The sequence below is a fragment of the Microcaecilia unicolor genome, chromosome 3 (genome assembly GCF_901765095.1).
Source record: "Microcaecilia unicolor chromosome 3, aMicUni1.1, whole genome shotgun sequence".
In the NCBI taxonomy this organism is placed as follows: Eukaryota; Metazoa; Chordata; class Amphibia; order Gymnophiona; family Siphonopidae; genus Microcaecilia; species Microcaecilia unicolor.
Genome location: NC_044033.1, coordinates 2542440 through 2569879, shown reverse-complemented (window position 1 = coordinate 2569879; position 27440 = coordinate 2542440). Strand labels below are relative to the sequence as shown.

General features: G+C 43.3%; 1 protein-coding gene across 1 annotated transcript in view; it reads right to left on the bottom strand.

Annotated features, from left to right (window-relative positions):
- Window positions 1-27440, bottom strand: part of CUL9 (cullin 9) — a 308998-nt gene that overhangs the window by 167006 nt on the left and 114552 nt on the right. Inside the window, exons 18-26 of the mRNA XM_030195702.1 lie at window positions 23702-23797; window positions 22983-23158; window positions 22408-22541; window positions 12564-12749; window positions 12056-12171; window positions 11424-11606; window positions 9485-9642; window positions 8609-8840; window positions 3854-4025 (exon numbers count right to left, since the gene is read on the bottom strand). Of these exons, the coding sequence (XP_030051562.1) occupies window positions 3854-4025; window positions 8609-8840; window positions 9485-9642; window positions 11424-11606; window positions 12056-12171; window positions 12564-12749; window positions 22408-22541; window positions 22983-23158; window positions 23702-23797 (1453 nt within the window). The remainder of the gene's footprint in view (window positions 1-3853; window positions 4026-8608; window positions 8841-9484; window positions 9643-11423; window positions 11607-12055; window positions 12172-12563; window positions 12750-22407; window positions 22542-22982; window positions 23159-23701; window positions 23798-27440) is intronic.

The following is a 27440-nucleotide window of genomic DNA, read 5'->3' as shown; positions in this document are numbered from 1 at the left end:
ATACTTGACAGCAGCGAAAATAGCGCTTGCCAGAGCTTGGAAACAACAGACTCTTCCGGATATGCAGGTGATACTTCAAAAAGTGGACTATCTTTACCAAATGTCAAAATTGACAGCGTTGAGGAGAGGTAATATGGAGACCTTTAACAAAATTTGGCAGATATATGAACAGTTGCAAACTCAAAAGTCAGCACCACCATGATACGGGGGAGGGAGGGAGGGGGGAAGTAAGTTTCGCAGGGGTTTTTATTAGCTAATGATCTATTGAAGTTTTTTCTTTTGCTAGCTGTATTAAGCTATATGGCATTCCATTGTTTGTGTTTATTTATTTATTGCATTTGTATCCCACATTTTCCCACCTATTTGCAGGCTCAATGTGGCTTACAGAGTCCTGTTATGGCATTGTCATTCCAGGATATCAGATACAATTAGTGATGTACAAAGATTAAGTAAGGGAGAGGAAATGGAAAAGTTTGAGTCAGGTAAGTATAGAAAGCAGACTTTCATAGCTGGGTAGGTTGGCGAGGTAATTTCTTTTCATCGTTTCAATAAAAAAGTTTTAAAAAAAAGATTTCTATGAAGGCCCCAACAAACATTACATAGAGGTCATCTGTGTACCCCTCTCCAACCAGAAGCCTTTCCCCACCCTTCACTGCGAATCCAGAAAACGTGACCACAACCTCTGGTAGGCGTCCATCTTACTTTGAGATAACGCAGTTAATCTATAACAGTCTCACAGGTAAGCTAGTTTGTATTTAACTGGCTGTAAAGTGGGAGGCGGGGATAGTGCTGGGCAGACTTATACGGTCTGTGCCAGAGCCGGCGGTTGGGAGGCGGGGCTGGTGGTTGGGAGGCGGGGATAGTGCTGGGCAGACTTATACGGTCTGTGCCAGAGCCGGTGGTGGGAGACAGGGATAGTGCTGGGCAGACTTATACGGTCTGTGCCAGAACCGGTGGTGGGAGGAGGGGCTGGTGGTTGGGAGGCGGGGATAGTGCTGGGCAGACTTATACGGTCTGTGCCCCAAAGAACACAGGTACAAATCAAAGTAGGGTATACACAAAAAGTAGCACACATGAGTTATTTTGTTGGCCAGACTGGATGGACCGTGCAGGTCTTTTTCTGCCGTCATCTACTATGTTACTATGTATACCCCTGACCCCCACCCTGCCGCCACCTCCGGTCTGGCAGCTGCAAAGGTCAGAAGTAAAAGCTGATCCTTAACGTCATCAAGGCCAGAACTCTGGCGTTCAACAGAGCCATCTCCATAGTAGGGACTATTGTTTCAGCTAGCATTGTTTCAGCATAATTAAAAACTGATGCCCAAAACCTAGATATCTGGGGACAGGTCCACCACATATGCATATATATCCCCATGTCCAAGCAGTCTCTCCAACACATTTCCCCTTCTGAGCACCCCCCCCCCCCCCCCCCCCGCCCAAGGGCCTAGTTTATCAGGTGTTTAATAACATCGAAACAACATTTTCAAAGCACTTTCCACCATACGATATCTCATGAATGCGTTGACAGATTTCCTCTCATTCCTCTCATCCCCGGCAGCCCTATTTATATCCTTCTCCCACTCAAACATATATTTATATCATATCTTCATCATACTTTCCATTACCCTATATACTTCTGTTACATTTCCACTTTCCACTATATATTGTAAGCCACATTGAGCCTGCAAAGAGGTGGGATAATGTGGGATACAAATGCAATAAATAATAATTTAGGTCGCTGAAAACCATGATGAACAAGGAGCTTATAGATTATAGAGATTGTTCCCTTAGGAATGGCTATAAACATTACCTGTTCAAAACCATTCAACTCCCTCCAATCTGTCCCACTAAGTCCCCTTGTTGTAGAAAATTCTTTGCCTCTAAGTATGGAAACACATCCCTGGAGGACAGTGAGTAATGTTCTTGTAGAACTGGAAAACCTAGTACCTGTCCTTGATGTACCAACAGCCCAAAATAGCATAGGCCATGCTGCTCCCAACAGTAAAAGATCTTCGCATCCAAACCTGATGAGAATCCTTGAGCATACCTCAAAGGAAGAAAAAATGAAGCCATCTCTTCCCCCCCTCCCCACTCAGTCTTTAACTTACTCCAAACAAACATGGTGGTCCTAGTGAATGGATTATCCAAGTGCCAAAACTCTGCCCTTAAAAGTCACCCATAGTACATGTTCAAAGGGAATCCTCTGCTCACCCTCCATGCCTCCCCCCACTTCCAGCTGGAGCTACTGCTTTCCCAAGACCTCAACCAGTGCCTTCAATTGGGCAGCCCAATAATACTTTTCAAAATTGGGTACCCCCATCCCACTCTGTCATTTAGGTAAAAATAACACCTTCCTTCCCACCCTCGGCTTCTTCCACCCCACAAATAAATCTAAAGATTTTACAATGCCAAATCCCAAAGGCTCCCGGTGGTATATCAATAAGTACAGCCTGGAAGAAGTGAAAAAAAAAAACCAAAACCTTAGGCAAGACCATCATTTTAACCACCTCCATTCGCCCAATCTAGTATAAGAATAGTTTAGCCCATCTATCCAAGTATTTGGTAAGCTGAGCTACCAGCAGTTCATAATTCCATTTATACAATATCTTATAATCTCTCCCCAAGTTCACTCACAAATACTTGATAGAGGAGCCCACCCAACAAAATGGGAAGTCCTGTTGAAAACATGATACCTCCTCCTCCACTGGACACTGAAATATTTAAGATTTCTATTTTTTGATAAGTTTGCCTTATTTCCGGACATCTTCCCATATTCCCCCATTAACTGTTGCAGGGACTTTACAGCCTCCCTCGTAGCATGAGCTGCAACTAGAATGTCATCAGCAAACAAAGAGATCTCATGATAGTAGCCCTTAATCTCCAATCCAATGATCTGGGGACACTCCCGAATAATCTGTGCTAAGGTTCCACCACTAACGCAAACAATAGTGGGGATAAGGGGCACTCCTGCCTAATTCAAACGGAGGTGAACACCTGCCATTCACCATAACACAGGATATTATACAATGTTTTTATCCAAGCAATGAAGCGGGGACCAACCACTACTTTCTCCAAAACTTGGAGCATAAAGGGCCAATACGCCCGATCAAATGCCTTCTAGGCATCCACTGCAACCGCCATAAGGCACACCTTCTCCTTTTGTGGAGTGGAGGAGTAGCCTAGTGGTTAGTGCAGTGGACTTTGATCCTGGGGAACTGAGTTCGATTCCCACTGCAGCTCCTTGTGACTCTGGGAAAGTCACTTAACCCTCCATTGCCCCTGGTACAAAATAAGTACCTGAATATATGTAAACCGCTTTGAATGTAGTTGCAAAAACCTCAGAAAGGCAGTATATCAAGTCCCATTTCCCTTTTGTACCCTCCAAATAATGTTAAGGACCCTCCTTACCACATCCCCTGTCTGTCTAACTAACTAATCTGGATGTATCAACACAGACATCACTTTCATCAGGTGATCCACCAACACTCTGACCAGGATTTTAGTATCAATGCACAAAAGAGATATTGGTCAGTAGCTGCCACATTGGGAGGCATCCTTGCCCGGTTTAGGGAAGATGGTGATCCCAGCCAGTCTCATATAATAGGGCAATTTCTCCCCCTGTTCAAAAGAATTAAATAACAGGACCAGCAAGGACTAAACTTTTTATAAACAAAAGTCCTGTAAACCCATCTAATCTTGGAGACTTTCCCCACTTTAAGGGCCTCTTCTGTAACATATGCCATTTGTCTGCTACCCCTTCTCTGCCTTTTAATGCCATGAAAAGCAGCTGTTTCCTAAAATGACCTTCATGCCACTGAAGCCCTCAGTCCTCAACATCCACTACCATACTTACTTTCAGTGTAAAAGTCAGCAAACTTTGCAAGGTAGCTGCTGAGGGAGCCTGGGAAATATCTGCTAGGGTCATCCATGTAGCAGAGGTGGGAGACGGTCCAGCAACCAGGAGACAAAACCAAGACCTTCACTGCTGATTCCTTCTGTAGCCCCAAGGACAGATCTTCCATTACCTAAAGGTTAAAAAAATATCACCAGATTTGTGTAATTTTGGCACAGAAGTCTGAAAAAACGTTATTCGTCCTCCCCCCCCCCCCCCCCCCCAAATGGTATTAACATTGTTTACACAGTTTCTGCATCTCTTTAGCACCACTACAGCTGCCTTCCTTTCCCAATGTCCAACTTGGCTGCTTCCTCCTAACCTTCCCCTTGCTTCCTCTCCAATCCAACTCAGCTTTCCCGTTCACTTTTCCCCTCATCACCTTCTATTCCTCCTACCAGTCTAGTCCACTTTTATTCTGTCCATGTCTCCTCGTCCTCCAATGTCCCATCTGTCCTTGCTCCTTCTCACCTGCTTTTCTATTGGTTCCCAAACAGACTAGGGTAGCAACCATTACGCTCAGCCAGGATGCCCAATTTCATTCCATGTGTAATGCAGAATTTCTCTTCACTTTCTTGTAACCAGAGATTTTCTTTCCGTCCTTCTTCCAGACTTTCTTAAATCTCATTACCGTTTCTGTATTGTTTCAGGCATCCACTACCCTTTTAGCAAAGAAATAGTTTCTATTATTGCTCATCAGTCCATCCCACTGAATCCTCATACTGTGACCTCCTTTTCTAGAGCATTCTTTCCTTTGAGATAAGATCTGTTTCTTGTGCCTGATTTATACCTTATATTTTATTTTTTATTTATTGCATTTGTATCCCACATTATCCCACCTCTTTGCAGGCTCAATGTGGCTTACAATTCGGATACTGGAAACAGAAGAGAATATACATTTGGTTTTACAGAGGGTTATGTATGGGTTACATGGTGGTAAGATACATAAAAGTGTTAAAGCAAAAGGCATTAAATGACATTTCTGGATATATTAAGGATAGTACAGTTACATGTGTTGACCGTTATATCTTGTCGAAGAGATACGTTGTCAATAATTTACGGAAATCGGTCAATTCATAAACCGTTTTCAGGTCACGTGGCAACGCGTTCCAGAATTGCGTGCTCATATAGGAAAAGGTAGATGCGTGCATTGAATTGTATTTCAGACCTTTACACTTGGGAGGATGCAAATTGAGGGGTGTGCGAGAAGATTTTTTTGCATTCCTGGGTGGTAGTTCTATTAGGTCTGACATGTAGGCTGAGGCGTCACCATGGATGATTTTATGGACTAGGGTGCAAAGTTTGAACGTGATGCGTTCTTTAAGTGGGAGCCAGTGTAGTTTTTCTCGTAGGGGTTTCACGCTTTCGTATTTTGGTTTGCTGAATATAAGTCTGGCTGCTGTGTTCTGGGCTGTTTGGAGTTTTTTTAAGTATTTGCTTTTTGCAGCCAGCGTAGAGTGAGTTACAATAGTCCAGATGACTGAGTACTAATGATTGTACCAAATTGCGGAAGACAGTCCTTGGAAAAAATGGTTTAATTCTTTTTAGTTTCCACATTGAATGGAACATCTTTTTAGTTATGTTTTTCGCATGGTTCTCAAGTGTTAGGTGTCGATCAATGATAACTCCAAGAATTTTTAGGGTGTCCGAGATTGGTAGATTTAGTTTAGGTGTGTTGATGGTGGTAAATTTGTTCTTATTGTATTGTGAGGTGAGTACTAGGCATTGGGTTTTTTCTGCATTAAGTTTCAGCTGAAATGCATCTGCCCAGAAATTGCGATCAGGCAACCCTCAGGGGGAGGAATGCTGGCTTCGGCCTAACCCCTGGTAAGCCTTTCCTCAGCTGAGAGGTGCCCAGCTCTACCACCGGCTGCCTTTCAGGTGCTGTGGAGGACTTGCAGCTCATCTGCATATCCTTACAGCCTTCTCTGGGGTGACACCCAGGTCCACTCCGATCCACTCAGGGCCTCCGCTCTAGGTGCCGTGCGCCGGGCATTTTTCTCTTTGTATCTAATCTTTTTCCAGTTGCTAAAGTACCTTAATCATTTATGGCCCCTATTCTCATTCTCTTCCTAGCTCTGTCCCTTCCTAATCTTTTCCCTCACCCCCTACCTCGCTCCGCTACAGGAACTCACTTCCCATCCATTGACTTCATCACCTCACCTTCTCTCCTACCCTCTTCCTCCCTCTTGGCTTTTAATCTCCGCCTCTTTCTTCCGTCCATTTTGCCTTCCCCAGTCCACCTAAATACCTCTCGCCTTCGACACCTTCGTGGCCACACCTCTCCTACTCTCCTCCGCTCTCTTTTACTCCTTCTCTTACTCTCAGCCGGTGATAAGGTCTTCCGGTAGTATTGTGAATTCAGTCCAGATCCTGTCTGCTGGGTAGGCTCCAAGGTCTGGGTCTAGGCAGTCTAGGAGTGTGGTGTATTCGACGGGGCTGACAGGTATTTTGAGTTGTAGTTGTATAATTTTCTCCTTGAAGTACTTCGCCAAGTCGTCAGCTCCTGGTATGTCTTTGCTATTGTTGGTGACTGGAGTGGTATCTAATAATTTATTCACGATTTGGAAGAGTTTGTGTGTGTCTTTATAATTTGGTCCAATTTCAGCTTTGTAGTACTGTCTTTTGGTTTGTCTTATGGAGTATTTATATTTCCTTCGGAGTTGCTTCCAGGCGTTAAGAGTGGGATCATCTTTCTTTTTATTCCACGCGCGTTCTAGTTTCCTGACTTGTGTTTTGAGTTTTTTCAGTTCTTTGTTGAATCATGGTATTGAGTTCTTTCTGTGTGAGGTTCTGGTTTGGCTTGGGGCAATGCTGTCTAGTATTAATTTACATCTATTATCCCATTCTGATAGGAATTGGATTGTGTCTGTCTTTATTGTCCATCCGTCGATGTAGATCTGTTGCCAGAATTTAACCGGGTCTATTTTTCCTCTCGTGGTGTAAGTTTTTCGTATTTGTTTGTCAGGTAAGTCTTTCATTCTACATTGGAGGGTGATATGTGCTTTGTAATGGTCTGACCACAGTATAGGTGACCATTTAGTGTTTGTTAGTGTAAAGTTTGCGTCGTGGTCAAATTTGTATGTTATGATGTCTAATGTGTGTCCTTTTTTGTGTGTTGGTTGCGTATTTGATCCTTGTAGATCCCATAGTTGTAGGAACTATTTACAGTCTTGGGTACTTGTTGTAGTGAGTTCTTCCAGGTGTAGGTTAATATATCCTAGTATGATGAGGTCGGAGGAAGAGATACAGATGTTCGAGATAAAGTCCATGAAGTGTGTTTGGCAGTCTCGCCAGTTGCCTGGTGGTCTGTAAAGTATAACTGCGTTAAGGTGTTCCCGCAATTTTGGGTGACTGATTCTTATGGGAGCGATTTCAAGTTCTGGCAGTATGGATTCAGCTATGTTTGTGATGTTGAACTCGGATTTGTATATTATGGCTATTCCTCCTCCTCTTTTTCCGTTTCTTGTCCAGTGTGTAATTTTGTATCCTGGTGGGCATAATTCTAAGATTATAGGGTCTTGAGGGTTGTGGACCCAGGTTTCGGTTATGAATAGGAAGTCAAGGTTAACTTCAGTGATCCAGTCTGTTATGGTCTCTGTTTTGGTTACTACTGATCTTGCGTTTACGTATCCCATATCTGACATATCCTTGTCCTTCCTCTCGGGGACAATTTCTCCAAATGGGTTTTGCGCATACCATGACCAGAATAAACCTCACTCCTAAGCCAGAGTATATGGAGTATGATCTCAGTCTCAGAAAATTTACTTCTAATGCTCACTGTAAAACCTGCACTGTGCCAAGGACAGCTTCCCTCTGGATTATGTAACATGTAACACGTATAAGGCACCCTCTGCAGGTGTGTCTGGAACTTCTTTTTGATCAAGCCTGTGACACTCAAAAGTATGGGAAATATTTCTGTATCTTTCTGCCACATATTCCTATTCTCACATTGCATTTCTTGCTCTCTCAACACAATTCACAGAGTAATTGCGCAATACTGACACCTCTATAATCAATGCCATTCTGGTGTTTGTCTCTTTAACCATTATTTTTAGTTTTCTTGCATCCAGCTTTTTATCTATTAAGATGGGGATGTCCCAGGTGATCATAAGCTCTTCATTTTCCACAATTCTCTTAGGATCATGATGCCAATGTTTTTCCAGTACATTGATGTTGTAATGCTTACAGTTTCCAATGAATGAGACGAGCCACCTTGTTCTGCCTTGCTGTATAAATATTTTCTGCCATCAGCACTTCTGCTCGCTGTGAACCATCTCATCTGTAATCTGTTGTCCTGAGCTGCAACTATCACAATCTCTCATCCTTAGGTTTCAATTTTCCTCTTCTTAACCTTGTGTGTCAAAGGCTTGATCCACATATAGTTGCTGGAGTAATATTTTGTATTTTCCACTGTATTTGTGCATTTGCCTCCTATAAGGTGTGGATGATGAGCCATTTTGGTTATGCCTCTCTGCACTGCTCCCTAGCCGATCTGTATCCTCAGACCTGCTGTTCCCCTTTATTTACCTCTCTTATCCCTTTCTTTTATATCAGTAGGTCCCAAACCTGGTCCTAGAAGCATCTCAGCCAGTCAGGTTTTCAGGTTACCCACAATGAATATTCATGAGAGATATTTGCCTGCACTGCATGCAGATCTCTCTCATGAATATTCATTGTGGGTATCCTGAAAACCTGACTCGCCTATCTCCTCACCTGATTGTCCATCTGATCATCAGCCATCTCCATTTTCTCCATGTCAAGTAGTCTCTTGTCCAGCTGCTGAAGTTGGAACAAGTGGAATTCCTGCTGCAGTTCTTCCAACTCACTCAAATTTTTTAACATCTGCTGTGGGAAGCGGTTGGGAAAGCAAAGGCCAATCTTATCAATGACAGCAGTCTCCAGCCAGACATTTCCCTGAGTCAAGAGACGGTCTCCAAGATAATACCTGAAACACAAAGCATCATGGGAGAGAACAAACACTACCCTTTCCACTCTGATCTTCCACTGGGAGAACAGTCTCCCAGGTAATATCAGGGGCGGACACCCAGGGCGGCGCAGTGCCCCCCCCCCCCCCAATGCAGCGCAGACCCCCCCCTCGGCTAAAGACCCCCCCCCCGTGCGAAAGAGCCCCTCTCCCCGGGTGCATGCCGCTGGAGGGGGGGGGGGGGGGTGCCGCAGCGCGTGCCTGCTGCGAGTTTACTAACTTTGCTCGTTCGCTGCAGCTCCCTCTGCCCCGGAACAGGAAGTAACCTGTTCCAGGGCAGAGGGAGCTGCAGCAAACGAGAGAAGTTAGCAAACTCTCGCAGCAGGCGCGCACCACGGCACCCCCCCAGCGGCATGCACCCGGGGCGGACCGCCCCCCCCCTTGGTACGCCACTGATCAGAAACCCAAAGCATCGTGAGCAAGATCAATACCATCCTCTCTACTCTGACCTTGCTTGGACCAGGACACACTTCCTATTTCAGGTATTATGTGAAATGATTATGAGGGAGACAAGCATGTTCCTCTGAATAAGAAGACATTTCAAACAGTTCTGCACTTTCTATGGCCTGGAATGGAATAGCCAAGGCTGACACTGAGGTTCTTACCTGTAAAAGTGTTCAAATGTGTTAGCTAGTTCCAGGCCAGAAAGGAACAGCACGGATTCCAGAAACTGCTGCAGCTGTCTCAATGTCTTCATATTGGAGTTGTCCTTCCAACTTTCCTGGATTCGCTGATCAATGTAACGAGCAAACTGTTCACTGACCTATAATGAAGAACAAACAATGATCTAGTGAAAACAGGTGGAAACCTATGAACTATAAAGAAAAGCACCCAGTGATCCAGGAGAACAGTTGGAAACTATTAAGCTCCAATAAACAACTGTGAACCCTGTTATTCCTGGGGCAAAAGAACATTTAGATATAACCTAGATGACAGCGAAAAACATTTTTAGAAGCTGGGGAATAATTTTTTCTGTTTTTCAATTTTGTATTTCTGCTTTAGCTTTTCCTTTCTTTTTTTCTGTTTTTATTATTATTATTGCCTATCTTTAGCTTTCCCTTTCCCTCTTGGCACATTTCTTCCCCATGTACTGCCAACAACAGCCAATGGCCCTCTCTGGGTTGAGCACAACTGGAGGAAGGCATCACAATCGTCCACCAATCAAGCCCCATTAACATCACGCTTTTGGTATGGGATTAGGGTTAGGCTGGGGTCTGTAATACGTTAACATGTGTTACTTTTGCACATGCCAACCCAAGAATGACCCTCACTCCTAAGGAAAGGTATGATGGAGATGGTTTCAATTTCTCAGCTTACTGTTAATGCTTACATTCTGCACAAAAAAAGAAGCTTCCTTCTGGAGTTCATAAGGTGCAATATTACAGGCAACATATGAAGATTCAGATGGAAATTTCTTTTGATCAGGCTGGTGAAAGCCAGTAAAACCAGAACAATTTCTGCATCTTTCTGCCACATTTTCTTGGTCTACAATAATACAGCATTTGGTTTTTTTTCCTGAGTGTGTCATTGCTTTCCTATCATATTTGTAGTTTCTTTTCTGAAATGTGTTTTAGCATTGTAAAGCGTCAAATACTGCTAGTCAGTCCTGGCAGTACAGCAAATCTTAATGAACTATAAACTATATTACAGGCATACATGGCTGGCAGGATGGGGTAATACAGTGATACCTCGGTTTTCGTTGATAATCTGTCCGAAAACAATCAGCAAAATCCGAAACCATCGAAAACCGAGGCAACTTCTTCATCTGCCGTCTGTTGCACTTCTAGGTGAAAGTCTTGCAGCTGTTCAGTGGTGAGTTCTTCACTGTGGTCATCCACCAACTCTTCCACATCCTCACCACTCACCTCCACACCCAAATCACATGGGCACGCTGACGAAATCAGAGACAAATTCTTCATGGAAAAAAATCGACGAAAACCGAAACAGACAATAAGCAAAATCAATGAAAACCGAGGTACCACTGTATATGAAGGGCGGGGATATTACTGGCATTTGTGGCTGGCTCGTTCCAGATATTGCATGGACTGGCTCCAGATTATATGAACCATTTTAATAGAAATATCTTCATATAAAGCCAGGGACCTCTCATACTTCATCCACAAAATTTTAAAAACGTGATATATAAATCAGTACTTTCTGCTGATTTCACCTATATTTGAACCAAATGTTGGAACTGTCTCCCAAAATCTATTAGATTAGAATTCCAAAAAAAAAAAAAAAAAAAAAATGGTAAAAACTCATTTCTTCACCAGTTCATTCCAGAATTCATTACATTAGTTAATCTAACAATAACCAGTTAATAAACTTGTCTTTCTGTATTGTGAATCTATCAATATGTCCACTATTTGTCGTTTATTTGCTAATCTGTTACTCTCATAATACTTCACTACTGTTGAAATGCAAACGCTGTATTTTTAATCTAAACTGTAAGCCACATTGAACTAGAGCTTGTTTTCGGGATAATGTGGGACATAAATGCCATAATTAAATTAATTAATTAAGAGGAGGAAGGCTGTTACTCACATGCATGGCTGTCAAGAAAGAGAGCTGCAGAAGGCCCCCAGAAAAACCCTGACGCAGAGCCAGAACAAACGCTGTCTGCTGTCCAAAGAGCTCCTCCATGGCATTTTTGAGGCTTAGGTAAATGTTCCGATAACGCTCTACAAAGTCTGAAGAATTCCATGATGATTCCAAGAATTTCTTCACCTGGTCCAAAGGATACAGAATTTGTTAGAAGTTGCTATTTACCATCACATATAGCAACCAGCCAGCGGTAGTGACTTTATGTCTGGGCACTAGTATTGAATATTTGGGTTTATGTGGCCAGCTCTCTCTTAACTGTCTAACACCACTGCATAAAGACAGGACTGTGCGGCTTAGCTTATCTGTTAAATGCTGAATATTGCTGCTTAACCCCATAAGTACCAATTCTCCCCCACACCGCCTACAAAATAGCCGGCTTTCAGTTTAGAGGTCTGCGGTGATATTCAGCGAGCCCTCCACAAGCAATTTAACTGGCCAGGAGCCATTTCTAGCCGGTTGAATTGCCTTGACTCTCGACCCCATAGTCTTTTCTGACCAATCACAGGCTTACAAGATTCACTGTAACCAATCAGAAATGCTTGTGAAGAGCTGCAACGGAGTTATTGCTTCACCTGTTGTTGTACCACATCCTGCCAGCAGCGTGTGATTCCAGTCATACTGCTCAGCTTATTCCCCTGCACTTTCACAACTGCAGAGATGAGGGTCTTTTCCTTCTCATTCTTGCCATCTATAAAAGGGAAAAAGCAGAAATTCTGAAACTACTATCCTCCCAGAAAGAACCTTTAATGTAAGCTCCATCGAGCAGGGACTGTCCTCCTTTGTTAAACTGTACAGCGCTGCGTAACCCTAGTAGCGCTCTAGAAATGTTAAGTAGTAGTAAGAACCAATGATTATCAGGCTATTATTTCCTGAAGGGGAAGAACATACAATCGCAGGGCCAGAGGTCCCTGAAGCAAGAGAAGTGTATAATCGTAGGGCCATAGGCCCTTGGAGCAAGGGGTGGTGCATAGAATTACAGGGCTATGGTTCCCTGAAGCAAGGGGAGGGGTGTACATAGGTCCCTGAAGTGAGAAGTACAGGGCCAACATGTTCCCAGAGCAAGGTGAGCAATTTCTTTACTGGATTTTGTTGGTGGCTTCAGCTCCTTGGTCTCGGGCCTGCTTGTGTCCACGTGAACTAAGAGATGGCTGAGTCTGCGCACATGGGAATTAAAGATGATGGCTCGACCCTTGGTGCATCGTGGAGGCTGCAGATTCTCCAGGTATTCACTGAGGAGCCAGCACAGGGAACTGAGGTTGTTGGTATCTGAAACACAAGCCAAGATTAAATCATTCACTGAGAAGGACATCAGAAGATATAAAGCAACAGCTCTTCTGATTTTATTCCACAAGGTCAGGAGGGGCTTTGGCTGTAGAAGAAATACAACAATCCCTAATAGCAGCTAATGATACATTTACCCAATTCTCTTACATTTGTTTCTTAGCTGAGTATTCTGGCTCTTAACTGCATCTGTCCAAGGTTTTTAAAAATAATTTCAGGAATGAATTCAAATTCTCTGCATAATACCTATCTAAATTTAATCTAGGGACCTGATATCTAGGTACAACTTGGGTTTAATTCAAAAGCTATGCCCTGTAGGCTGGAATGATTCACTAAGTGAAGCAGGCAGATGCCTAGGGCTGCTGCAGTGAAAGGGGCATCTCCTCTTCTATCCTTTCGGCACTTTTTCACAAGAAGCACTTGGACTGAGCATCAGCATTCCACCTAATCCACCCCCCTTTGAGGGCAAATGGCCTTGAAAGGTATTCGGAACTGTCAGAACAGTTCTGTAACTTTAAGGGGATGGCCACGAAAAGACGCTACTCCTCAGGACTATAAACAGATATAAGATTGCCTGCTCTACATCCTTGCTTGGAGGGAGACCTCCTTCTACAAGTCCTGTGTAATCTATTGCATTTGAAGCTTGCCACTACATAAGTACATAAGTACATAAGTAGTGCCATACTGGGAAAGACCAAAGGTCCATCTAGCCCAGCATCCTGTCACCGACAGTGGCCAATCCAGGTCAAGGGCACCTGGCACGCTCCCCAAACGTAAAAACATTCCAGACAAGTTATACCTAAAAATGCGGAATTTTTCCAAGTCCATTTAATAGCGGTCTATGGACTTGTCCTTTAGGAATCTATCTAACCCCTTTTTAAACTCCGTCAAGCTAACCGCCCGTACCACGTTCTCCGGCAACGAATTCCAGAGTCTAATTACACGTTGGGTGAAGAAAATTTTTCTCCGATTCGTTTTAAATTTACCACACTGTAGCTTCAACTCATGCCCTCTAGTCCTAGTATTTTTGGATAGCGTGAACAGTCGCTTCACATCCACCCGATCCATTCCACTCATTATTTTATACACTTCTATCATATCTCCCCTCAGCCGTCTCTTCTCCAAGCTGAAAAGCCCTAGCCTTCTCAGCCTCTCTTCATAGGAAAGTCGTCCCATCCCCACTATCATTTTCGTCGCCCTTCGCTGTACCTTTTCCAATTCTACTATACCAAAGAATTACCCAAAGCATTACAGAGACACAAAAACACTATGCTCTGTATTGAAAACCATGTAAGCAGTCAGCTCCTGGTGCTGACAGTGTGTCAGTATGTTTAAAATGCAAGCTGATATATGCCATCGCATAGCCACAACCAAGTTTTTGGAGGGGGCTAACAGGTAATATAGATGAGCAAAGCGCACACAATTTATTCTGCCTCCCACTTCCTCTTCTTTCTGCCTCGCCTCCCCCCCCCCCCCTCCAAAAATAATTTTTTTTAATCAAAAATATCTTAGCTAGCAGGGAATCCCTGAGCCCCACGTCATGAGTCTGCAAGAGCCTGGCAGTCAGTAGCAACATGCTCATCCACTGATACCAGGATTGCGAGTACGCGTAGTTCTCATGCTTGAATTGAGTTTGCTCGTGATGCCACAATCAGCAACTTAACCTGCAGCGCCAGACTTTTGCAGCTGGCAGGGCTTGGGTATCCCTGCCTGCTACAAGACTGGTGTGTTTGGCTACTGGTTGGGCCAGAGGTAAAAAGGTGGATAGGTCCAGGCCAGCTGAGACCCACTCATGTGGCCAAAATTTATCCATACATCTAGAGAGAGAACTTACATTTATCCGTATAGCAGCATTTAGTTGTTTCACAGATAAATTTATCTGTATAAAAAGAATTGCCTGATAATTCAACCACAATTCATACAAGACATAAATAATTGAACGTTCAAAAACAGTTACACAAATAAAGTACTTCAATACAATGAACTGCTAAGTCTCATTCGCTCCTCTTACTAGAAACTAGACCAGCAGTGTCACAATTAATTAAATATTTTATTAAAACTGATACATCCCATCCAAACTATCCCCAAAGTATCTCCCTAATAAAGCTACATAATCTGTACTCTCCCCAACTTACACAACTTCCTGCCATAAAATTAATAAGACTTCCCGAATACTGCAACAACCAAACAGACCTCTCCACCTTATTCCACCTGTTCTCACAGTTTCTCCTGAAAAAAAACATCCTTTGTTATGCTGCATCGATAGTACCTCATTCGTAGAAAACAAAATTTCACTTCCAACTGAGCTAGATAAAAGGAAACCTCTTTATTTCTCAATTTTATTGGTCTCAAAGACAAAACCTTAACAATCCCCTCTTCCCTGGATAATGGGGTGAGATCAAAATTATCAAAGGACAGTTGATTCTATTAATACTCTATTAACCAATGTACGTTTACTCAAGAGCAAATAGTACATTTTCATAGCTCGTAGTACTGAGACCTCGGAAGATCCTCTTGCAGGTCTCTCTTAAAGAGAAATCTAATATATGGCATGAAATGTCATCAAACCAGATTTTATTTTATTTTTGTTACATTTGTACCCCGCGCTTTCCCACTCATGGCAGGCTCAATGCGGCTTACATATTGTATACAGGTACTTATTTGTACCTGGGGCACTGGAGGGTTAAGTGACTTGCGCAGAGTCACAAAGAGCTGCCTGTGCCTGAAGTGGGAATCAAACTCAGTTCCTCAGTTCCCCAGGACCAAAGTCCACCACCCTAACCACCAGGCCCTCCTCCTTTAGGTAAGAAATCTACATAACCTGTAATTCTTTAGTTTCAAATCTCTTTATTGAGAATATTTCAAAAACAGTATCAACTCCTGGAACACTCCTCTCCCTTAAAAAGCCATTAGCAGCACCTCTTTCCTGGTTAGATCTTTCTACTACTACTAGACATACAAAGAACTAAGAGTGGAGGAGGACCCAATGGTTAGTGCATCAGACTTTGATTCCCACTACAGCTCCTTGTGACTCTGGGCAAGTCACTTAACCCTCCATTGCCCCAGTACAAAATATTGACCTATACATAATATGTAAACTGCTTTGATTGCAACCACAGAAAAGTTGTATATCTAGTCTCATCCCCTTGCACAAAACACGTACGAGAAAGTCCCTGTTCAAGAAAGCTTACGTTATCACTGGTCAATATCCTTGTCTAGAACTGCTTCATCCCTTACTTAATGTTGCTGATACATTCCAGGAAAACTACTCAGATTTCCTCCCAACTGGCTCAGCTTTCTCATCCCTTACCATAACTATTTAAGAGCTCATCTGTTTAGCTTTGAGATTACTAGCTAGTAGCCTACTTGCCTGTTTCTCATGTTTGAAGTACATTCGATTAACCATGTCCAGTTTTAGGTTATCTCCGCCTTTGCTAGGGTTTTTAATTCCCTCTCCTTCTTTCTTCAGCCTTTTGAAAGTCATACTGACAGGACACCTTTACGTTCACATTCAAGACCTACGATCTTAGCTCCTTCTCATAAGTACATAAGTACTAAGCATTGCCACATTGGGAAAGACCAAAGATCCATCAAGCGCAGTATCCTGTTCCAACAGGTCACAAATACCTGGCAAGATCCCAAAAAAACTCAATATATTTTATGCTGCTTATCCCACAAATAAGCAGTGGATTTTCCCCAAGTCAATTTAATAATGGTCTATGGACTTTCCCTTTAGGAAGCCGTCCAGACCCTTTTTAAACCCCGCGAAAGTAACCTCCTTTACCACATTCTCTGGCAATGAATTCCAGAGTTTAATTACACGTTGAGTGAAGAAACATTTCCTCCGATTCGTATTAAATTTACTACTATGTAGCTTCATCGCATGCCCCCTAGTACTAGCATTTTTGGAAAGAGTAAACAAACGATTCACGTCTACCCGTTCCACTCCACTCATTATTTTATAGACCTCTATCATACCTCCCCTCAGCCGTCTCTTAGCCAAGCTGAAGAGCCCTAGACGCTTCAGCCTTTCTTCATAGGGAAGTTGTCCCACCCCCTTTATCATTTTCGTCGACATTCTCTGTACCTTTTCTAATTCCACTATATCTTTTTTGAGATGCAGTGACCAGAATTGAACACAATATTCGAGGTGCAGTTGCACCATGGACCGATACAAAGGCATTATAACGTCCTCACTTTTGTTTTCCATTCCTTTCCTAATAATACCTAACATTCCATTTGCTTTCTTAGCCGCTGCAGCACACTGAGCAGAGGATTTCAACGTATCAACAACGCTGCCAAGATCCCTTTCTTGGTCGGTGACTCCTAACTTGGAACCTTGCATTACATAGCTATAGTTCGGGTTCATCTTTCCCACGTGCATCACTTTGCGCTTCTTCACATTAAACGTCATCTGCCATTTAGACGCCCAGTCTCGTAAGGTCCTCTTGTAAATTTTCACAATCCTCTCGCGATTTAACAACTTTGAATAACTTTGTGTCATCAGCAAATTTAATTACCTCACTAGTTACTCCCATCTCTAGATCATTTATAAATATGTAAAAAGTAGCGGCCCCAGCACAGACTCCTAAAGAACCCCACTATCTACCCTTCTCCATTGAGAATACTGACCACTTAAACCTACTCTCTGTTTTATATCCTTTAACCAGTTTTTAATCCACAATAGGACACTACCTCTTATCTCATGACTCTCCAATTTCTTCTGGAGTCTTTCATGAGGTACTTTGTCAAACGTCTTTTGAAAATCCAGATACACAATATTAACCGGCTCGCCTTTATCCACGTTTGTTCACCCTTTCAAAGAAATGTAATAGATTGGTGAGGCAAGATTTCTCTTCACTAAATCCATGTTGGCTTTGTCTCATTAATACATGCTTTTGAATAAGCTCTGTAATTTTGTTCTTTAGAATAGTTTCTACCATTTTGCCTGGCACTGACGTCAGGCTCACCTTCCTTTCTCTGATAAATTCCCATAGAAACAAAGGTGCGTTTTATTTTTTGGACTACTGGCGTTCTTTTAATTGGACTAGACCAGTTTTATTCAGTTATCAAACACACCTGATGCTTGTATTTCGACTGACAATGAAATTGTGATCTTCAGACCCTGATGCAGGCCAATAGGCCAAAACATGGCCCGTGTCAAGTCAATTGAAGATGCTAAATGAAATAATACTGTGCACCTTGGAACACTGTCCTTGTTTTGATTGCCTCTGCGTGTTTTTGACTGTGGAGGATTGTTGTACTGTTCTCTCTATCAGTCCATTCCATACTATTCCTGGAGATTTCCCCCTGCCCTCATTGTTCACAGGAAACTCTTCCAAATCTCTTACCTATCCACAGACTACCTTGGATTTCAATAGGCCATCATTCAGTTTCCAGAATTTAAGCCACACTTTTCAATCTGAGCGGAGGAGTGGCCTAGTGGTTAGGGTGGTGGCAGTCTCATCTGCTGTTTACTTTTTGGTTTGGTCTCACTTCCTGCTGTGTTGGTAAGAAGTGATTTGCTGTGATAGTTGCTGTTTTCATTGCTTTCTTTACTACACACTCCAGCTATGAGATTGTCATGAAACGCCTAGCCACCTACCTGGGGTTACCTCGCAGCCACTTAGAGGGTCTATCCCCAGCACAGTTCAGGTCCACCTGCACCTGCCACTTGTGCTCTACACTAGCACCCTCCTCCCACTGACTGGGACACAACCACCTCTGGACGAGTCTTCTGCTGTCCAATTATCCCCAGTGATTTCTAGGTTACTGGCGCCACACTCCCAGTGGTCCCACAGTTCCCAGAAAGCACTCACAGACCTAACATACAAACCACCAGGATTATCAGTTCAGACAGGCAAAGCCAACAAACTAAACAGGTTTATTGTCACACTGGAGCAATCAACAAATAAAATGTGCAGTCAGCAAACAATAAGAGGTAACCGATTAATCAATTATAATGCTAACTAAACATTTGCATACTGTCTAAACAGTATCTGAGAAGATCAGGCATATAATTCACCAAGCCTCAGCAAAGAGATCTGTTTCTCTTTTCTCCCAGGCTAAGACTGAAGCAACAACCAGCAACAACTGCTGGGCAATTTCAAACTCCAAGCCAATCAGAGCCCAGTCAACAAGTTTTAAAAGTATAGTGCTCACAGTATTGTAGATTCACTTCTTCACTAAGTGAAACTAAAAGAGGGCATAAGCTTTTCTATAATAGCTTTAACATAAAACATGAACCACATGCTGGCCAAACTAGAGAAATGCACTTCAAGAGTTAATAAAGGCAATTTTACAGGTTTAAAACACACTGTTCTGTTACAGAGATCATTTAAGTTTTGCTTTAATTGGATTCTTCTTTTTCTATATAGTGATCCTCTGTGTTTATCCCACGTGTTCTTGAATTCCATCACCGTTTTCGTATTTCCTGATGTTGCTCCTGTTTCCCACCCTGCAACCTCAGCTCATGACCTCTAGTTCTACCGCTTCCCCATCTATGAAAAATATTAGCTCGCATTTTAATACCTTTTAAATAGTCAAATTATATACCCCTATCCCTCTAGTGTGTACATACTGAGGTCTTCAAGTCTCTTCTCATACATTTTTTGGCACAAGCCCCATATCGTTTTTGTCGTCTTCCTCTGAACCGTCTCAAGTCTTTTAATGTCCTTAGCACTGAACACAATACTTCAAATGGTATCTTCAGATAAATTTCCTCCCTTAATTCAAGGATACTAGTTGCCTATTTGAAAACATAGCTCTCAACTACAAGAAGAAGCTGGTGTCCAAATGGATGTTGGATTTAACTGCATTTCTGGAAACATCTGATATAACTTCTGTGACTTTTACTACCTTGATTACAAATTTTGCTGTGTTGTTAATTATCCTAACATCTTAAATTAGAAAACATCCGAGTTCTTTTACAATTTGACATCTAGAGTGGCTAGATTGGGATATAGGGTATGATGATTGAATGGTTTCGATCTTATTTGTACTGGAGATCTATGCAGGTGCATAGTAGGAATTCTGTCTCCTCTATTTAATTTATTTATTCAGTTTTGAAAGGGGTCCTGTAATGGTAGGTCCTGTCTGCCCTACTTTTTAATATTTGTCACCTTTAGGGCATGTGTTTTGAGATTTAGCAATGAGCAGTGGCGTTCCTAGCGTCGACGACACCCGGGGCGGATTGCCGATGCGCCCCCCCCGGTGAAATGAAATCCCCTCCCCCCGGGTGCACGCCGCTAGGGGGGGGTGCCGCGGCGCGCGCCTGTCGGCTGCGAGTTCGAATCGCTATGCTAAATTCTCTCGTTCACTGCAGCTCCCTCCCTCTGCCCTGGAACAGGAAGTAACCTGTTCCGGGGCAGAGGGAGGGAGCTGCAGCGAACGAGAGAATTTAGCGTAGCGATTTGAACTAGCAGCCGACAGGCGTGCGCCGCGACACCCCCCAGCGGCATGCACCCGGGGCAGACCGCCCCCACCGCCCCGCCCTTGGTACGCCACTGGCAACGAGTTATAGGATGTATGCTGATGACATACAATTCTTTTTCTGGTACAATCTGAAGCAGAGGTGAATCTGAAATTGCAACACTACATGACTAGGATTAGTGCCTGCATACAGGATAACAAGTTCTTGTTGAAGATGGCTAAAACTGAAATTATGATATAAGGAAGGAAGGAATTCACTTTTGTTTTTTATGACCAGTTGTAGGGTGAAGGGGTGATGATCCATGTTAAGTCCACCTTGAGAAATCTCGGAGTCATCACAGATTCACATTTGGTTTTTTAAGTAACACATTGGGCAAGTGGTGAAGACATGCTTTTACTATCTGCATATGTTGTTGAAACAGAGGCCAATGTTGGACGGTTATGATTTTAGAATTGTTGTACAGTCATTGGTGTTGTCCAGACTGGGTTTTTGTAATGCATTGTATTTAGGGTTGGCAGGGACACAGTGTAAAGCATTGTAAATGATACATAATCCTGCAGTCAGAATAATTTTTCGAGTTAGTGGTGACGCATGCGCACATTTCCTGTTGCAGAGATTACATTGGTGGTCCATGAAATATTGTATCATATATAAGGTTCTGGTTTAAACTTAGATTGTATATCTACATACCTCCAAGGACCCTAACTACACCCTCTCTAAAGACATTACACAATGTGATAACTGCAAGCGAGCCTCCTCCGTAGAAGCTTGCACACACTGGAATGCACTCCCTGAAAGAATTTGCTTAACATATGCCATGTCCGCTACCTCAATGCAAGCAGCGTCCTCGGGCTGCGCAGGGTCCTGTCGACACGCACACTTGACTGGCACTGCCTGAGCCATGTGTGTGCAGTCCTCTCTGGGTCTGTTCAGACAGTGGTGGTTGCAAGCTCTTCAATTGCTTTGCTTCCATGCACCTGTGTCTGCTCTCTCTCTCTGCCTGGTTTCCAGGCTCCTTAATTGCTTTGCTTCCACCCACCTAGGTCTGCTCTTCCTCTGCCTGGCTTCCCTTGCTTCTCTCCTATTGGTCTTCCGGTTCCTCCTTCCCCTGCTCTTGTCCTATGGCTGTGCCCCTTCTCCTTGCTGATGTCAGACGCCAGCACTTTATCAGCTGAGCTCTCCCTGGACTCCATGCTTCGGCTTCTACTTTGGTAGGTGTTTCTCTGTAGTCTGCTTCTTATCTACTGGTCCCTCGTTGCTGACTTTGCCTGTACCTGGATAACCCTTCTGCCTGCATACTGACGTTCGCCAACTTCGCCTATACCTGGATTACTCTCTTGCCTGCTGCCTGCCTACTGACTTTCGCCTGTACCTGGATTACTCTCTTGCCTGCCGTCTGCCTACTGACTTGCCTGTACCTGGATTACTCTCTTGCCTGCCACCTGCCTACTCACTTGCCTGTACCTGGATTACTCTCTTGCCTGCCACCTGCCAACTGACTGCCGCTTGTATCTAGTTTACTCTCTTGACCTGCTGCCTGCCTGGCCGATACATTCATCACCCCGCTTCCAGCTCCGTCCTGTAAGTCCTGCAGGCCGCCTGCACCTAAGGGCTCAACCTCTGGGGAACGGCGGTCAGCGCAGGTGAAACCCAGGGCTGTCCAGCCGCCAAGCAGAACCTGGTCCGAGTACCGGGCTCAGCAGCGCTCTACTTCATACAAGAACTCACAAGTCTGACAACACAAGACTATCTCTACTTCAGGAAGTAGGTGAAGGCTTGGATCTTCAACCAGGCCTTCAGTGGAAGTAACTAACCTGTTAGTCTCGCACACACACACACACAAGGAGTGACACAGGCTGCACATACTGCACCAGGACATGTTTATCCACTCCTACCCTAGCTGAGATAATATTTAATCACCACTCTGACCTCATGTGCAACTTCTTTTAAGTTAGTCACCTTATTTTCTGACTCCTCTTACCTATCTATATGTTTCATCTTTGCTTATACCCTATGCTGTTAATTAAAATGTTTTATTACGTATTGTGTTGACATTGTAAGCAGTTTACTAGGCCATACTTTGTATTAATATTTGAATATTTTTACTGCTGTAATTGTCTAGTGCTTATGTTTGAATTATTCTTACTGTACACCGCCTTCAAAACAGAAGTAGCTAAATCCTAATAAATAAATAGTAACTGGTAACAGTACCTGGGGTGGTGATATTCTGCACCACAGGACTGATAAGCGCATCCCAACATGTTCTGCCTAACGCCTGCGCTGCCTCGTCATCAGGAAGGAAATGATCTGCGAACAGCTGCTCATGTCTCAGTGCACCACTTAACCTGCAGATTAAGAGAGACGGATTCAGAGTTAGTGTCACATAAGTACAGGGAAAGACCAAAGGTCCATCTAGCCCAGCATCCTGTCACCGACAGTGGCCAATCCAGGTCAAGGGCACCTGGCACGCTCCCCAAACGTAAAAACATTCCAGACAAGTTATACCTAAAAATGCGGAATTTTTCCAAGTCCATTTAATAGCGGTCTATGGACTTGTCCTTTAGGAATCTATCTAACCCCTTTTTAAACTCCGTCAAGCTAACCGCCCGTACCACGTTCTCCGGCAACGAATTCCAGAGTCTAATTACACATACATTCCCCTTTACTTGTGCTTGTGTTGCAATATGCTATATAACCTTGGTTTCTGTATTGCTGCACTAAAGGATTTAATAATGGGAAAAAAACAGGAGGGGGGAGAGGCAGAAAGGGTTGCAGAAGCTCCTCACTTGTTAAAGAGCTGCAGCAGCTGCATGCGATCCTCAGAAATATCCTGGCACCATGCATGAGCTCGCGTAGTGTAGAAAAGGTATGTGCGTCGGCACAGCTGTTCTTTAAACACAGGCCAGAACGTGGGCTTTGGACCGAGAATCTCAATGCCACGAACACGTGTGTCAATTCCACCCTGAAACATAAACATAGAAACTGAAATCTCCTCTTCCACCCTGGCATATACCTCAGAAAATATCCTTTAACAACAGCACGGGACAATTCCCCATTCACACTGTGTATGAGACCTCTCATGTCACAAAATACAAAAGGAGCAGGAACAGAGTCAGGCTCTTCAAAAAACACACCAAAGGCAGCCAATGTAGATGTAAAATTTATTAAGGGATGACTGAACACAGCAACACCTGTTGTAATATAGACAGCACCCTGCTCCCAACAAAAGACTTCCATAGGATGAGGCTCTAGCCACCCAAATTATACCATAATGCAGATATAACTCTCCTTTCTTATCATGCCATGTTAAAATTGTAACCATTCACCTCTCATATTGTACTACAGACAGAAGCCACCCCTAATCCCCTGCAGGCCCAATGCATTCCACGTCTCTTTCCTCCCCGTCCCTTTCATGCTGTGACAGAGCACACCTTCCCTTCGATATGTGTGGTAAGAAAGCAGATGTGCACTCAGCAGTAGCTGTTGTCAGCAGAAGGATACAAACCTGTTGACAACGTTTGATCTTAATTTGAATTATGGGCCAGAAACGTGTCAGGTTCTCCAGGAGCATAACTCGACTGGCTGAAGCCAAAACATTCACCTGCCAGGGGAAATCAAAACAAGCAGTTGTCAATGCTGGTATTGTTATAACACAGGATTATAGCCTTAGAAATCAAAAGTCCTGCTAGATGGTACTCGCTCGTTGCACTTGTGTTATCCTTTTGCACTTGTTTGGCATTCTTTGAGGGCAGGTAACAGCTAAATTAAGTGGGAATAGCACACTGAAGAAAAGAAGAGGACACGCTAGAAGGCCAAAAGAGTGAACAACACAAAACAATGCACAGAGTGAGACATGACTGCATCAGGCTGCATTACAACTCTAACTGCTGTGGTAACAGGTACTGCAAACCATCATGGTTATAACATAACTACACCGACATAACCTGTTTAGAGAGTAAAATTGCTTACTTGTAGCAGTGGTTCTATACAGACAGCAGGATAGATCAGACCCAACTGGAAGCTTCTCTGAGCAGACATGGGTATTCCCACATCTCCATTCTCTCATAAACACAGTGGGCCACAATGTCTATTAATCCATCCTTAACAGTGGTTACCGTCCTTAGTTTTCACATAAATAAGAGGACTGCCACTAGTTTGCTTAATTGATCCATATGTTTACTCTGCCCCCCTCCCCCCAAAACAATCCCTCTCTAAAACAAACTGTGAAGCAATGTTTGACCAAAAAATGTCTCTTCTGGACATATAATAAAGACAGTAATGAGACGTGAAAAATGTGCATCAAAGACCATGTTGCAGCTTTACATATTCCTTCTGCTATGTGAGGGAGTCTGTAAGATGCTTCAAGGCCCTGAAAGGAAATGGCCCCGAGTATCTGAAGAATAGGATGATCCTCCACACAACGCCAAGGACACTAAGGTCCTCCCAAGGACTTTCACTAACTACACCCTCTCCAAAAGACATTACACGATGTGATACCCGCAAGCGAGCCTTCTCCGGAGTAGCCCCCACACTCTGAAATGCATTGCCTGAAAGACTGCGCTTAACACAAGACTATCTGTACTTCAGGAAGCAGGTGAAAGCTTGGCTCTTCAACTAAGCCTTTAATGGAAGAAGTAACTAAATTGTTAGTCTCATTCACACACACAAGGAGTGACTCGGGCTGCATATACTGCAGCAGGACACGTTTATCCACTCCTACCCTAGCTGAGATAATATTTAACCATCTCTCTGACCTCACGTGCAACTTTCTTCAAATCAATCACCTTACTTTCGAATTCTTCCTACTTTCTAACTCATCTACATGTTACAACTTTGCCTTACCCTTCACTACCAATTATAATGTTCTAGTACATGGTAGATTTAAAACAAATAGGAGAAAGTTTTTCTTTACTCAGCGTGTAGTTAGACTCTGGAACTCATTGCCGGAGAATGTAGTGACAGCAGCTGCTGGCCTTACGGAATTTAAAGGGGGTTTGGACAGATTCCTGAGGGAAAAGTCCATTGAACATTATTAATTTTTTTTTTTTTTTTTTTTGGGGGGGGGGGGGGGGGGGTTGCCGGGTTCTTGAAGCCTGGATTGGTCACTGTCGGAGACAGGATGCTGGGCTTGATGGACCCTTGGTCTTTTTCCAGTATGGCGGTGCTTATGTACTTATGCACATATTGTGTTGTCATTGCAAGCAGTATACCATGCCATACCTTGTATTGTTGTTCGAATATGTTTACTGCTGTAATTTCCTATTGCTCATGTTTGATCTATTCTTACTGTACACTGCCTTGAGTGAATTCCTTCAAAAAGGCAGTAAATAAATCCTAATAATAATAATGCTGCCACTTCTCTTTAAGGATACTCCTCCCTCACAGTGTCAGAGCCACCTAAAAACCCATAGTTTTTACAAGGAGGAAGTGACACGGAGGGCAGGAACTAGAAAGTATAAAATCTCAGGGCACAGCTAGGTTAAGGAGGCCCAGAGGGAAGCAGCGAGTGACACCCAACTGCATTTGTCTCCACCACCTATGAATGAACTGCAACCACTACAGTCAGGTAGGCCAAGTTTGACCTGGAACGTTGCAATTTGGTATCTGACTTGGCAGATCGCAGGCCAGCCTCAATGAACTGCTAACTCTGGGGAGCCAGACTTGTTTTGTGTTCATCTTTCATCCCCACCTGTGAATTGAACAGGACCCTTACCAGACACCTTCAATAAAATATTATTTTGCTCATCATAACCTGCTGTATGGCAGCAGTTTATTCTGGCTCCAGGACCTGCTCTCGTTCACATTACCACATACCGATAAAAAAACAGAAATGACCTAAGAAGGAAGAGGTAGCTCTAATGTGAGGTGCTTCAACCTTCGTGGTCAGCTTCAGACATGACCTTTGATAGCGCAAGAATATAAAAGTTGACATCCAACTAGATTCCAATTAAGAACTGGAGTTCCAAGCTTTGTTAGAATCAAGTGAGATAAAGAGCTGAGAGACCAAGTGATGATTGCTGTGGTTGTCCGGGTCTTCCTGCAGCAAGATCCGAACAACCACAACAATCATGATGCCAGCTGAGGAAGTCTAAGAGAACAGGTCGTGTGATTTTTTTTCCAGTTTTATTTTTGAACAGCATTAAAAAGGAACAAGCCAAACAACCAGAGAACAATACAATAGAGTTGTGCCATAGAGAGAGCTGGTAAATGGTAGTCAAAAATCTACAAGAGCAAACAGTATAATGTTCAAAGCATGGGAAAAGAAACCGTTCCAAATACCTAGGGCAAATCCAGCTTTTCTCTTCTCCAATGTCTTGGGAAAATCTACTGCTTATTTTTAGGATAATCAGCATAAAATCTGTTTTACTGTTTTGGGATCTTGCCTAGATTGGCCACTGTTGGAAATAGGATGCTGGACTTGATGGACCTTCGGTCTGTCCCAGTGTGGCAACGCTTATGTTCTTAAGCTTCTTGTTCTTTCGGACCTTTGACAAAGCCTGTGCCATCAGGATGATATCACCCATCTGTGTTGCAGATTCATTGTGCTTACAACTACTAATTATTTCTATAGTGCTACTAGAAGTACACATATGTGACTGTCCCTCATCAACAGAGCTTACAATCTATTCAAGAAACAGGACGAATGAGAAATTAGAAAGCTTCATTTATTATGGGACATGGGTATAAACAGGACAATGAGGAGTATCGTTTAAAAGCAGCCTCAAAAATGCGAGATTATGAATAAGACTTCTTTGCTTCTCAACAGAGAAACGAAACATTACTATAGTGATGGTAGGTCTAAACTAGGCTTACAAGTATTGTAGGATAAGCTGCAAGGCTGGCTTTATATGTACTGTGGTCCCTAAGCTGTAACATTTCAGAGGCTCCCTCGATTAAGCAGGAAGTAAATTTTGAGCTCCAATATTCTAAGCCATTTGACCAGCCTGAAACAGCTCTTGGCCAGTTAAATCACTTGTTCAGCTGTAATCAGTTTGTGCCACTGAAAGTAACCAGCCTAGTGCTGACTCCGCCTGGACAAGTGGCAAAGTTCAGGACTTAAGCAATAAAGGTAACTGTGTAAAAGTCAGTCCTATCTTCATGCACGTCGCTATAGCTGGTTAAGTGCTGACTACTGCATTTAACCGGCTATGTTTTCGCTGGCTCTGTAAACCTGGAAATTCAATGATGGAGCCCAGATATGGTCTGGCACAGAATTCCCAGGGATAACGCCAGCGATGGTCAGC